Source organism: Lupinus angustifolius, chromosome LG19 (assembly GCF_001865875.1).
Source record: "Lupinus angustifolius cultivar Tanjil chromosome LG19, LupAngTanjil_v1.0, whole genome shotgun sequence".
In the NCBI taxonomy this organism is placed as follows: domain Eukaryota; kingdom Viridiplantae; phylum Streptophyta; class Magnoliopsida; order Fabales; family Fabaceae; genus Lupinus; species Lupinus angustifolius.
In genome coordinates, this window is record NC_032027.1 from 6,881,342 (window position 1) to 6,895,934 (window position 14,593).

The following is a 14,593-nucleotide window of genomic DNA, read 5'->3' on the forward strand; positions in this document are numbered from 1 at the left end:
TATATATATGTGTCCAAATTCCAGTACAAATATTTGAAATATATGCATGATAGAAGATGATAATCCTAATATATAAAAAGTGTAATATCTATACACAAATAATATAAAGATTTGTACATAGTCAATACATCATTTATTTGTATTACTATTTTTGAAGAGTAAAATCAATAATGATAAAAAATGAGTTATAAAATGGTTTAACATTCTAATAATTACCAATAAAAAATGATTAAACATAAATGATATATAATACAATAATAATTTATAAAACTCATTTATTGTCAATTCATTCATTTTTTTTTCCCATACCAAAAGAAAAATAGTTGGATACAGTTCTAAATCACCTTGCAGATAAAGATTAATCTCCAAGGCCATAGTTTTTGAAAATACCATCATCAATTACGTATGAGTGATACAAAAAAATCAGGAAGATGTTAATCATAGAATAATTTAAGTAGATGATGAAATAGGAAAGTATTTTATTTGTCATGTTTGATATAAAAAAGTAACACTTAATTTTTAGGGGAAAAATTTATGCCACAACTATAAGACACCATGTTATATGAATAGTAAGATATCAATAAAAAAATAAATAGAATGTATTAGAGAGAATGATGCATTAGATAAATGGAAATACTAGACAATATAAAATTATGATTGAGTGCATTATTAGGAAAGTTTGGGCTATTGTTAAAAACACAGTAGAATCAGGCTTTAGCTTTAGGTGTATTCGGAATGCATAAAAGAGGCCCTTAAAAGCCCCAACAAAATTGATCTAATTTTTAGAGACAGAGAGATCAAGGAGAACAATAGGCAAAATCATTATGAAATATTTTGATATTAATGTTTTGTTAAAAACATGAAAATAATAATACAAAGAAAAAAAAGTTGGATACAGTTCCAAAACACCTTACTTCATCAGATAATGATTAATCTCCCATTGTCATCATAGCTTTTGAAAATAGCAATGCGTTACTGTTTAAATGCAGTCATCTATTACATGAGTGATACAATAATTCCTCAGGAAATTGCAGTTAAATTAAAAACTATGTTATTATAGTCTTCAAAAAAAATCATTCTAACACAGTTGAGAATAATCATAGTGATAAAAGTTTTTGTTTCTTCAATAATCAACCAGTCCACCCAATGGTCTTGTTAACTGTGAAACCTGTTTCAGAAGGTTGAGACTGTGATTGCTGAGGAGGTGGTCTTGGTTCTCTTGGTTTGGCAGGATCAACAAATATAACCCATCCATCCAAAAATTTAGCATTCATTCCTTCTCTTGCCTTTTCTGCTTCTTCTATTGTTGCATAAGTTACGAAAGCAAATCCCTTTGATCTTCCAGAAGCTCTATCAGTTATCACCTTAGCTGTATAATCAAAGATACAGAGTTAAGCACAACATACAGAAAGCTGAATATGGATACTGGAAGGAATCAAGCACAGCGGGTAAAAAACGGTGTACTATCACCTTCGATCAACTGCCCGAAAGAAGAAAATGTTTCCTGTAGTTTTTCATCTGTTGTCAGTCTAGAAAGACCTGTTCACAATTCAGAAAACAAGAAATTGCAGATTATTCACATCTAAAAATTTTAAAATATGTTACAAAGTCATTTATAATAAAGGATTATGATGTCATTGTACTCGACCCTGCCTAGTGAAATTAAGGCTTGTAGTTGTTATAAAATCATTACTTTGCAAGCATGTTAGAACTGTCAGGTATAACCACACCAAATTGGCATTCAAAGCAACCCAATGGACGGCGACATAACTTTGTTTTTGTTTAAAAGTAGTGTTGCCAGGAACAGAAATTTCAGGTACAATCAACGGTCAGGAATAATCACACCAAATTAAAACTGCAGGTATAATTGGGCTAAAGAGGTTCATATATTCTCTCTTCTCTGTTTTTATATACAAACAAAATTTCCATTTTCACCAACACTCATACTAGTTTTACAATGTTTTCCCAACTTACATGTCTTCCACAACTTCCAAATTCTTCTAATCAACATCCATGTAGGGTTTAGATTTGAAAAAAGAACTTTTAGGAGGTCAAAGCTCAAAAGGAACACAGAAAATGTGATAAGATATGCTACCCAGACAAGATAACTAAAAAGAAAGGCAAGTTTTACAACCCCCCTGCAATTTTACCAAGGAGGTACATAATAAAAGATTACATATGTTGAGCACCAACAAAATGATGGCATGAAGTCATTGCTGTCTACAAGCAAATCTAATGTCATAAGCTTCCTTCGCATGTACAAAACAAAGGGCCAGAACCATTTTCCCTTAATCAAATGAAAACATTTCAAACTTAGAGGTATGTCAAACTTGAGAAGCCTATTTCACATGTAACTAGTTTCTGGGCAAAGGGGCAACACAGTGCACGAGGCTGTATGTTGTATTACAATGCAAAACAAAGAGGCTATTCATAGAATTTAAAATTTTGAATCCATGGCCTCCCGGTCAAAAAGGGGCAGCCACACCGCTGCGTTAGGGCTCACACATGACTAATTAACAGGCATGTTAAACAAATGTGCAGGAGTTTCTTACTTACAGTTTACACACATCCATTGCTTTGTTACCTACACATCTGCCATGTATCATTATTATTAGTCCTATTGAATACCATTTTCCAAATGGATGCCTTAACTTTAGGCTTAGAGGGGATTTTGGTGTTTGAAAGGGGTTACTCTGAAAGAAAGCATTCATGTCCCTAAACCACTGCCTCGGATACAGAATCAAGAGAAAACAACACCGTAATGCAAACACATTTAGCAATATATGTACTATATAGGGTCAGTGATTATTCCAGGAATAACTAGTGCTCATATAAGGCTATGCTGTATGTTCACCCCTCCCCTTTTGAAGAAAAAAATAAAGCTTTACGAGAAGAATCTTGAGTTCGGTGGACTTCAAATTAGATATAACATTATTAGTGGAACAGGTAAAACTTGTAAGCTAGATTTTGAAGAGGAAGTAGTAAATAAACTGATACTCATAAAGGTAAGGGCTTCAACAAAGAAGTGCTGGGGATAAATGTTCTTTTTTATGAATTTCAGCTTTTTCATAAAGATGCTTGTAAAGCTATTTGAATAAAAAGCTTCAATACACCTATTCAATAAGCTATTTTAAAATAGTAAAAAGAGCTTATTTACATAAGTTTCTCTCACAAGTCTATCTATATAAGCTAAAAAGAGCTTGTAAATCAGCTATTTTCACAACTCATAAGTTTTTCGTAGGCCAAATAAATTCTCTATAACCTCTTTCAAAGTCCAAACACACCCTTAGCAAAAAAAAAAGGTCCAACTATACAAGCATATGTGTCAAAAGTGATTTTTAATCCAAAAAAATCCTTATTTAAGAAGCATAAAAAAAGCTAAACGAACGACACTTAATAAAATGGAGTAAATGAAGATTCAACCCTCAGCATCAATAATAATATATTTCCACAACATAAACGGATCAAAACCATGGTTTTGATTCAGCGACCCATTACAAAATCATTTCATACGAATACAAAGGCCTTTATATAAGAAGAGTTATTCGCAGATGAAAATGAAAGATTATGAGTAGTAAAAAGTAAATAGGGGAAGGTAAGTAAGTAAGTAACTAACCGCTAACAAAAAGTTTGGGGGAAGTGAGAGTTGAACTGAGACGAATGAAAGAAGTGAAGTGTGAAGAAGGAAGAAGTGGTGAGTTTCGAAGAAGACGCTGAAGTCCAGAGATAAACGCCATTTGCTACAACAACAATAAACCTAAAACCCTCCTACAATATATACATCCGGTTTTTTTTTTTTTAATTTAATCTATTTTCATTTTCTTCCATATTATAATTTAATATGCATGCGTTAACATAAGTTAAATAAATGTATACATAAATTGTATTTTAACAATGTATAGACACTTATCTAAAATTTCATTGTTTGAATATGGAATTAATGCTTTTGTTTTATTATATTTAATAACGTGTGATAATTAATATATAAATGAAGAGTGTAATATCTATCCATTGTTATTTGTAAATATGTACACATAATTAATATATTATCTATATTTATTTGTATTACTTTCTTAAAAAGTCAATGATAATAAAATATGAATAATGTAATGATAATATATCAAATTTATACATCGTTAATGTAATCATTTTTTTCTTGGTGATTAATAATATACTAATAATAGAACAAAAGTTATTTGTCATTTCATATATTATTTTTATCATATGTTTTTAGTTTGTTGTTTTTTATTTTGGTACAAAATAAGAAAGAAATAGTAAACAAATTAGTTTTACCTTATTTTCTGAAATTTATCTTAATTCATGTCGTGCCTAAAAATGTTCATAAAGCAACATGCTCATAATTTAATTGCTGCTAGCCCAGACCATCAGTATTTTGGGTATGGTGTTAATCTTTAATGCTGAAGAGTTTCACTTATAAAAGGGCAGAAGGAAAGTTTAAAATATAATTTTTTATCTTATGATTGAATTGATTATTTAGTTTGGATATATATCTTATCATAAATCCCCTAAAAATAGACCCGACATAAGTTAACAATAAAAGGCCTGATATTGGGCCCTAACCAGTATCCTCATCAGTTTTTCTGGTTATCTCCAATCTGCGTTTTTTCTAGGGTAACACCAACTACGTTGCGCCACTCCAAACAACAACTGCGCCACATTCTCTTCTCAGGTTCTCTACCTTCTCTATTTCTTTTCCTCTTCCTTTCAAACCCTAGACACAGATCGTAACTATTGCAGATCTCTATAATTTCGATACCTTTTTTTTTTGGATTAATCGGGTTATGTATTACCTCGTGAACCGGTTTAATAATATCCCCGTAGAAAATTTCATTTTTCCATGCATCCGTTTATTAAATAGTTTCCAATGCCTAAGCTGTGTTTGTTTATAACGTTTTTTTTCTTAATTCGTTAATTTTGGTATGTGTTGTTATTTCTCACAATTTATTTTATTATTTGAGCAGAGTGATTGGTGAATCCTCAATATGAGTCAATTCCTGAAGCCTGAGAATGCCCTCAAAAGGGCAGAAGGTTAGTTCAAGATACAATCATTTGTTTATATTTTGTTTTTATATACTAAATAGTTCATACCTTATTGCCATTGTTCTGAAAATTGTGATTTTAGTCCTAGCTATATAGAATTGTACAATTGAATTGTCCTTTGTAAAATTTGTTTCACAGAATTGATCAACGTTGGACAGAAGCAAGATGCTTTGCAGACTCTTCATGACCTCATCACTTCAAAACGATACCGAGCATGGCAGAAGACACTCGAAAGGATCATGTTCAAGTACGTCGAGCTTTGTGTTGATATGCGTAAAGGGCGGTACGCCAAGGATGGGCTGATTCAGTATCGTATCATATGTCAGCAAGTTAATGTTGGTTCTCTAGAGGAGGTGATCAAGCATTACATGCACCTCTCGACTGAGAAAGCTGAAAAGGCCCGGAGCCAGGCACAAGAGTTGGAAGACGCTCTCGATGTTGATGATCTAGAGGCAGATAAAAAGCCTGAGGACCTGATGCTCAGCTACGTCAGCGGTGAGAAAGGGAAAGAGAGATCTGACCGGGAGCTTGTGACTCCTTGGTTTAAGTTTCTTTGGGAAACATACAGAACAGTGCTTGAAATTTTGCGAAACAACTCCAAACTGGAAGCCCTATATGCTGTATGCTTTCTTCCTCTGTCTTTTGCTATTTGCTGGTCTTGTTATAGTCGTGTCATATGTATCTGATTAGTTTAAAAAATACAGATATATATATATATATATATATATCTATATATATATATATATGCAATTGATATTGTTGATACCTATGTTGACTATGGAGTGGTGCTATGTCTGCCAAATGTTTCTCGGTCTGTCTGCTCTTGATAGGGATGGCAGAATATTTATATAGATATTTACATGTCTTCCTGATTATTATTAATTGATTGGTTTTTTAGGGTTTTGGTGTTCTATTTGTTCTAATTAGTTTTTCTTTGTCTTTTCCTATTGTTGTATACTTTCATGGAGACAATTATAATTTGAGGATTCACCCTTGATTTTTGCAATATAGATCTTCTAGTTTACTCTAATAGCTAATGCCATCTACAGATGACAGCTCATCGAGCTTTCCAGTTTTGTAAGCAATATAAGCGAACGACTGAGTTCCGCAGACTTTGTGAAATCATAAGAAACCACTTGGCCAATCTGAATAAATACCGTGACCAACGTGACCGACCTGATCTTTCTGCTCCTGAAAGCTTGCAACTGTATCTTGATACAAGATTTGAGCAGCTGAAAATTGCAACTGAACTTGAACTCTGGCAGGTTAGAATTTCTTATCTTTCTGTGCATTACATGTTTGTTTGGTTAGTGTTTCAGACTTTCAGGCATAGATGGGGAATTTTCAAATACAACCTTTCAATTTGCTTTTGTATGCAGGAAGCTTTTCGATCAGTTGAAGATATACATGGCCTAATGTGCTTGGTCAAGAAAACGCCCAAGTCATCCTTGATGGTCGTTTACTATGCTAAGCTGACCGAAATATTTTGGATATCATCAAGTCATTTATATCATGCATATGCATGGTTCAGGCTCTTTTTATTACAAAGAAGCTTCAATAAGAATCTGAGTCAGAAGGATTTGCAATTGATAGCTTCATCTGTTGTTCTGGCTGCACTTTCGGTTCCTCCTCATGATCACACTCAGGGTGCATCTCATTTTGAACTGGAGCATGAGAAGGAGAGAAATTTCAGGATGGCTAACCTGATAGGCTTTAATCTTGAAACCAAACCTGAAAGCAGAGAAGTGGTATTTTACTTCCCCTCAACTGTATTCCCAAGTTAGTTTATGGGGATGTATTTTTTTATAACTCTTACTATTTGTTTTCGCTGTCCTCAGCTTTCCAGGTCATCGCTTCTTGCTGAACTGGTAAGATTATCTCTTTGATTAACTATTTTATTTTTCTTTACATTATTTGAAACACCTCATTCTTCTGAGCACTATATAATTTTTTTTCCCTCAGAACACAGATGAGATATAGGTGGTTATTTTCTTGGATATTGTTGTTTATTTATTTATTTTAAATGGATGAGATTTGAAGTGAGGTTTCTAAGTTTCTATTAAATCAAACAATTTATTTTGGTGTTATTGGTATTTTTTATTTTAATTTTGTTTGTTGTATGCTTGAATTACTGTGCTAGATATAAATAATTATATTTTTGAAGATTATGTAGGATTTTATCTATACACTACAATTATTGATGTCTGTATGCCACTTTATTTGAAATTTTAACTTTGGGGATTTTAACCTTAGAGAACCTCCATCACCTGCTTAATTTATAAATCTAGATAAGTGTTATGCAGATCATCTTCATTCTGTTGCAATTTAATTATTATGACCTCAATACACCTTCACTTTTATGACTTAAGATGACTTTTGTGGTGAAAAAACACCAATCTTCCTATTTTTGGTAATATTGTAGATCAAGCACTGATGTTTTACAAGTAGTACATGTGCACCCTAATAATAACTGCAAATGTAGAAAGACTCTTGATAAGAGTCCCAATATTTTAATGAGTTCCAAGTTCTGAATAATGTATTTTCCCTCAGTATTTTGTTGATTTAAACTGTGCATAAGCGATCTAATTGTTTAAACCCTTAAACACTTACCATAGTAGATTGATAATCATTATTATTGATTTTGCTTTCCTTGAAACCACAATAGTGGTCATGTTTTAATTGTTTGGCTTGATATAAACCTTCTCTTGTTTTTGTTCCTTCATAAATCTCTTTTTAAAGTTCATAAATGTCTTTACGTGCAATCCTTTTGTGTAAGCAAATAGCTCATTGGTTAGTGTCACTACTGCACAGTTAAATGCTACCTTTTCTATTAATGGTGGTAGAATTATCTAAATTCTAAAGTTTGTTTCTGTGTTCAATTCAGGCTTCCAAGGGTGTGATGTCTTGTGTAACTCAGGAAGTGAAGGACATTTACCATCTTGTGGAACATGAATTTCTTCCGTCAGATCTTGCATTAAAAGTGCAGCCCTTGTTAACCAAAATCTCGAAGTTAGGGGGTAAGCTTTCCACTGCTTCATCTGTCCCAGAGGTGCAACTGTCTCAGTATGTCCCGGCATTGGAGAAACTGTCTACCTTGAGGTTGCTACAGCAGGTGCATTTTCATTTTTTTACCGTTTTTAGCATGTGAATGTTCCCCTTTTAAGTGCATTTGTTATTATGCATGTTAACTTGTTGCATCTGTCTTTTAGGTGGCTAATGTGTATCAGACAATGAAGATCGAGACCTTATCTGGGATGATCCCCTTCTTTGATTTTTCAGTAGTGGAAAAAATTTCCGTGGATGCTGTTAAGCAGAAGTTTGTATCAATGAAAGTTGATCACATGAAAAATGTTGTAGTTTTCAGCAAAGTGGTAAGTATTCCTTCAATTAAGTATGGGTTCCTCCCTTGAACTTTATGAAAGAGTATGAACGCTGTTTTTTGTTGGAAGTTTGCCTAAATCAATTTAGAGTTTAAGTTCCTGGCATCCTATGTTATTCCTCGAATCCAAGTGTTTATTGATCATGTTTGTGTTGAAACACTATCGTTTTACAATCAAGATAAATTGAGTTCTTTGTTACCTTCAATCTGAAATGTCTAAAACCAGCTGATATCATAAATGTCTGACACATTTCTGGTGGGGTTACTTCTGAATAATTAATTTCGTATTTATATGTCTGTAATGTGTCTCAGTTTACCGATTATGTCAATTGTATGATTTCTATTGCAGAGTCTTGAGTCTGATGGTTTAAGGGATCACCTGGCCAGTTTTGCTGAACAATTGAACAAGGCAAGACAAATGATTTATCCTCCAGAGAGGAAGCCATCAAAACTTGGAGCTTTACTTCCCTCTTTGACAGAGGTTGTGGCCAAGGAACACAAGAGGCTTCTTGCTCGGAAATCAATTATTGAGAAGAGGAAAGAAGAACAAGAGCGGCAACTTCTTGAATTGGTACACTCTTGAGAATTAGTATTACTATTCCATATTAGGAGTTATTGATTTTAAAATGTTCAATATTCCTCTAACTGGTGCATTTGAAGGAACGTGAGGAGGAGTCAAAGAAGTTAAGACTGCAGAAAATAACTGAAGAAGCTGAACAAAGAAGACTTGCAGCTGAATATGAGCAGAGGAAGAACCAGAGGATCCTCAGGGAAATAGAGGAAAGACAAAAGGAGGAAACTCAAGCTTTGCTTCAGGAAGCTGAAAAGCGTATTAAAAAGAAGGGGAAAAAGCCAATCATAGAGGGGGTAATTTGAAAGGCGGTTTTCAATTAGATTTATAATTTGTTTGGTCTGCAAGTGTTGTTTTGACGATAAACCCTATCTGTAGGATAAAATGTCCAAGCAAACTCTGATGGAGTTAGCTTTGACTGAACAACTCCGAGAAAGACAAGAAATGGAGAAGAAACTGCAAAAATTAGCTAAAACCATGGATTATTTGGAAAGAGCTAAAAGAGAAGAGGCTGCTCCCCTGATTGAAGCTGCGTATCAACAGCGCCTAGTGGAAGAGAGGGTTCTTCATGAGCATTTGCAACAGGTATGTTGAATCCATATTTCTCAATCCATGTAGCACGTTAACGTTCATCATTCACAACTTCCCATTTAAATCTGAATTTGTCTTGTACTGACTGCCTTGGACCATGGTTTCATGCAGCAAGAGGTTGAACTGAGCCAACAGCGCCATGAGGGAGATCTCAGGGAGAAGGACAGGCTTGTTCGAATGATAGGCAATAAAGTTAGTATCGTCACCGTCTTTGGCTTCCCTTCTATGTTTCTTTACCATTATCATAGGCTAGGATGTATGAGGGTCTTCTTCTAGCTATCATAGATTCTTTTATTATTTCATATGTAGCACTTTTGATGATATTCTTCTCATGTGATTGACAATGCAGGAGATATATCAAGAGAGAGTTGTTAGTCATCGCGAAGCAGAATTTAACAGATTGAGGCGGGAAAGGGAGGAGCGGATCTCTAGGATTTTACTGACCAGGAGACAGGAGAGGGAAAAATTGAGGAAGCTAAAGTTTTATCTGAAACTAGAAGAAGAGAGGCAGGAAAAATTGCATGCAGAGGAAGAAGCACGGAAGCAAGAAGGTAATTTTTATTTTCTCAACCCTTGAGTACTGAGCATAGGGAACTTAAAAAGCAAACCTTGAGAAGTTGCTGATTTAAGTTTCACAATGCTCTTAACCTCAACCTTTGGCATTGAGGATATGAAAACCTCCTTTTCTTGAACGACTTAACTTTGTCATATTTTTAACTATTTCATATTTTTCTTCTTTTCAATTTGACCCTTTGTCTTGCATTCATTCTTCATAATGAAATGCTTATTGCAGTGTCGAGTATATTTACCTTTTTTTTACAGACAATCTAAGTAACCTGTCTTCTGTTTTATATTTTACCTAACATGTGGATTTTTTCCCTCCAGAGGCTGAAAGGCGAAAGAAGGAAGAGGCTGAACGCCTGGCAAAATTAGCCGAGATCGCCGAAAAGCAGAGGCAGAGAGAACTGGAACTCGAAGAAAAGGAAAGAAAGAGAAGAGAAGAGTTGTTGGGCCGAACCACTGAAGCAGCTTTGAAGCCTTCTGAACCTCTTTCCCGTCCACCTGAGCCTCTATCTGCTGCTCCTGCTGCAGCTGCAGCTGCTGCAGCACCAGCCGCTGGGAAATATGTTCCCAAGTTCCGACGTGAGAGGACTGAAGGTGCAGGTGCTGCTGCTGCGCCTCCTCCAGAAACTGATCGCTGGACTAAGCCAGACGGTGAAAGGTGGCGCAGTGGTGATGATCGGAGACCCTCAGCATTTGGTTCAGGTTCAAGGGCATCATCCACATGGTCCAGGAACCGTTGATTGTTGTGCCTTAACTTATCCACCTCATCGTTGCTCCTTAACTTATCCATCATCGTTGTTGCACCTTTGATTGCCTGATATTGTACTGGTTTTTGGTCCCCATTTTGAGTTCTAAAATTATTTTTGATACTGAGTTAAATTTACAATCCAGTTGGATTTGGCATGGTAATCGAAAATTCGCATCATAAGATATTGCAGACCTATTTTTATTCTTGTTGCCATACTGAGTTTTGCCATAAAAATAATCTGTTGCATATTTTCTTGTTTTATTTGGTATTGAAATATTTTTCATAGTTTTGAGGGTTAAACTTTGAGGTGGTACCTAGTGCTGGCAATGGTATATCATCAGTTTTTTCGGCCTCTTTGCCATTAACGTTCAGAGTTTAGATTTATCCGGGAACTTTTTTAGACAAATTATGAACTTTGAGTTTAGATTTTTTTTAATATAAGATTGATATGATAGCTACTTGACAATGATAGAGAATGTTATTTTTCCTCGAATGTAATATCTTGTGTCAGTGGTATCTCTTACCGACGAATGACTGGATAAACAATTCTTATATATACATATTATCTTCTTTCCCCTTATTGACTGAGCCATTCTGTAAAGTTTTTTATATACCACCTAATCAGTCTACTATCTACTATTGGGAAGGAATACTTCGGCACAAATTTATTTTTTATGTATAGAAGTTGAAATTTGTAAAGGCCCAAATTATTATTTTCTCATACTGGCCGGGAGCCTCCTATCATGATAATACACCTATAAGGTTCATCAACCGAGACTTCGGTGAGCCAACCGTTGGCTTCTATTTGTCTCAAGGTTCGGCTACTCTTATATAGCATGTTACCACAATAGGCAGGACCGTAGCATGGATCTAAAGTCAGATGTTTTTTCTGATGCACAGGATCCTCATAGAGGCAAGTGCAGAGCATACTAACATCTCTGTAGAGGGTTATAGTATAAACATTATAGCTTTGGCTTTCAGAAAGATATAAAGCTTGGAAGGAAGACATGGATATGAAAAACACAAATTTTATTTCATTCTTGTTCTGAGTACAATGTGGTCTAAGCATTCCTATTTATAGAAGGAAGCATACCTCTATCTCTATCACTAGAATCTTTCAGCTCACCAAACCTTATCTTACAATATCACACCACATCATTCCCTAGCTTACAACTCATCACACCTTATCTTACATGATAATATATCTGACATTACATTTTATTTTATTTTACAACTCATCACACTTTGTCCTATATGACACCACGTTTTATGCTTACTTTGGATGATTTCGGGAAGATTCCTTCTTATCTTGAATTCTGACTTGGAGAGAGATTATAGTAATGTCATTCTTCAGAGTTTACACTTCCATACATAGTGTACCACCATGGGGGTCTTGTCTCTTCATAAGTGACTTTCTCTGCTAGCAGTATCTCCATTATCTCAGCATGTGTCTTGAGCATCTTGGTCCACCTGTTCCATTATTGAGTCTGTATTTGTAGATTGATTGATCCCTAATTCATTTTGTCTGGAGGAACTTGCTTCACCCACTCTTTGGTAGAACGAGTTATTTGCTTCTATTAATCCTTTGCCCCTCACGAGGTTAGTAAGGTTATCGCAATGGCTAATGCAAGTGCTCGTAGAACTATCTGGCACATATTCATAAAAATTTACTTGACTTAAATGCTTTTGAAGTTCTTTTCTATAATTTTCTACCAACGGGTATGTGTCAAAGGTATCCCAAACATAGGCTTGATTCCTGGAACACGGAAGATTAGTAGCAGGGTGTTGTGAGTAGGGCCTATGGACAATAAAAATGGTCCTGAGCTTTTGAAAATCTCTTGCAGGATATTTCCTTGCTCTAGCGTTTTCTAGAGCATCATTCAATCTTGCCCGCCACCAGCTTAAAGGTGAGAACCACTCTAACAGAGTCCAGAGACAGAGTCCAAAGCAAATGATCATGATTCTGGGGATCAGTCAGGAACCTATATGTGGACTGAGTTTGCAAAGCAATGGGTGTGACATACAAAACAGTGGCACACCATGTGTACCATAGTAGATCCTCTGAAAGGATATATCTACAGTGAGGATTGATTGAGATGGCATTATTGAAAGGAACCTCTAGAGGGAAAAGATTTTCTTGAAAACTATCCTTGCAACCTATAAGAGCTTTATGCAAAAAAATAATGAAGGTGATTCTTTGCATACTCTTTAAGTTTTCCAGGTGAAAAGGACAAATCTACTCCTAGAGGGAGGTCTTTGGTTGTGGAGGCATATTCTGGTAAAGAATTGACCATTAGGATTAGTGGAAAAATATTGACAGTGGTGATGAGGTTGATGGATTTGTTTGGTCTAGAGAGGAAATCTGGGACTAAATTTTGGTTTTCTTTAACGTGTTTAACAATGAAATCATTTCTAGAAAACAAACTTTTCAACCTGAGTATCTGAGGATCAGGTGGCATCTTGTTTTTGAATTCTAGAATCTTGGGGAAAGAGGAGTTGTCCATTTGTACTTCAAATGTATGGCCTCTAGGATAAAAATCAAATTTCTGGATCTCGTACTTGACAGCAAGAGCCTCTTTATAGGTAGTGTGATAATGTTTTTCTGCATCCTTGAATTGGCCACTAGCATGCCCACAATAGTATCTTCTCTCCTTTACTTCTTCAATCAAGACTGCCCCCTAGAAATGATCACTTGCATCGGTTTGTAGGATTCGTTTGCCGGAGGTTGGGATTTTAAGTGCTAGAGGATTTTGAGCAATCTTCTTTAGTTCCTTAACCGCCTCCAGCAGGGTCTAATCAAAGTTGCCAAAACCCAGATTTAAGGTCAAATTTTGAGTATATCTTGGCGTCCCTGATCAACACATGCTGGGAAGATGCTTTGGGGATCGGAAATCTGTCATCCTTGAGGAAGTGATTGAGCGGCCGATAGTCAATTACTAGCCTTTTTTTTCCTCTTATTTTTCCAGATCTCTTCTCAACATAGAAGGCTTGGCATGCCCACTCAGACTTTGTGGGCTCAATCAGACCTTGTTTTATCAGTTGGGCACACTCCTGTTTAGCCTCAAGGAGGTCAGGAGGACTCATCCCTGGGTGTGTTGCTTTTGTAGGATTGATATCTTCATTCAGCTTGAACGGAAGCTGCACAAAGAAGTCTGGATTTTTCCAGAGGGGTTTTGGATGGTTGAATTGTTCATGGTTGTCTGCACATAAGGATATGAGCTTGTCTCTTATATCTTTGAATTCACCAAGGGCTTATGAGAGAGTGTAGAGCTTGGTAATCTCAGAATATGGCTTAAATTCTGTTTTGTATTTGATTCCCGAAGGAAGGATTTGGAGTCTTCCTGCCATAGCATATACATCCATGCCTATTAATATGTCTTTGTTAGGAAGGTTGCTTCCAATGACTTTTGTCCATATGGTGCATTCAGGGAAAAACCTAATCCCTATGGGAGCTTTTGACACAAGATCAGCCCTGAATGTTTTCCCATCTGCTGCAAGGAAAACGTGTGATTGTCGACTCCAAGCTTCATTGGGGAAGATCTCAGGATTCATCATTGTGCGATGTGCTCCTGTATCCATGTTGGCAATTACCCTTCTCGGGTGAGCAAATTTTGAGGCAAGGATTTGGATTTCAACACAAGGCAATGGAGGAGTAGGTGAAAGACTGTCTATTCCCTGA

General features: G+C 35.6%; 2 protein-coding genes across 2 annotated transcripts; one reads left to right on the top strand and one right to left on the bottom strand.

Annotated features, from left to right (window-relative positions):
- On the bottom strand, window positions 954-3,757 carry LOC109334292 (glycine-rich RNA-binding protein 6, mitochondrial). The gene is made up of 3 exons (XM_019569983.1): window positions 3,617-3,757; window positions 1,471-1,539; window positions 954-1,369 (listed from the first exon to the last, which is right to left on the bottom strand). Exons 1-3 carry the CDS (start codon window positions 3,735-3,737, stop codon window positions 1,131-1,133), a joined length of 429 nt encoding a protein of 142 aa, XP_019425528.1. The 5' UTR covers window positions 3,738-3,757; the 3' UTR covers window positions 954-1,130.
- On the top strand, window positions 4,588-11,175 carry LOC109334289 (eukaryotic translation initiation factor 3 subunit A-like). Its single transcript, XM_019569980.1, has 14 exons — window positions 4,588-4,690; window positions 4,983-5,049; window positions 5,200-5,681; window positions 6,111-6,326; window positions 6,441-6,809; window positions 6,900-6,929; window positions 7,946-8,173; window positions 8,271-8,432; window positions 8,790-9,011; window positions 9,101-9,307; window positions 9,390-9,596; window positions 9,714-9,794; window positions 9,952-10,153; window positions 10,488-11,175. The coding sequence occupies exons 2-14, from the start codon at window positions 5,004-5,006 to the stop codon at window positions 10,904-10,906; spliced, it is 2,871 nt and encodes a 956-aa protein (XP_019425525.1). The 5' UTR covers window positions 4,588-4,690; window positions 4,983-5,003; the 3' UTR covers window positions 10,907-11,175.

Excerpts from the sequence above, each read along its gene's own strand:
- LOC109334289 (XM_019569980.1), top strand. The coding sequence starts at position 5,004 with ATGAGTCAATTCCTGAAGCCTGAGAATGCCCTCAAAAGGGCAGAAG. Across the intron at positions 5,682-6,110 it reads AACTGGAAGCCCTATATGCT|ATGACAGCTCATCGAGCTTT; the intron begins GTATGCTTTCTT and ends TGCCATCTACAG. Across the intron at positions 8,433-8,789 it reads TTGTAGTTTTCAGCAAAGTG|AGTCTTGAGTCTGATGGTTT; the intron begins GTAAGTATTCCT and ends TTTCTATTGCAG.
- LOC109334292 (XM_019569983.1), bottom strand. The coding sequence starts at position 3,737 with ATGGCGTTTATCTCTGGACTTCAGCGTCTTCTTCGAAACTCACCACTT. Across the intron at positions 1,540-3,616 it reads CCCCAAACTTTTTGTTAGCG|GTCTTTCTAGACTGACAACA; the intron begins GTTAGTTACTTA and ends AATTGTGAACAG. Across the intron at positions 1,370-1,470 it reads TTTCGGGCAGTTGATCGAAG|CTAAGGTGATAACTGATAGA; the intron begins GTGATAGTACAC and ends TTGATTATACAG.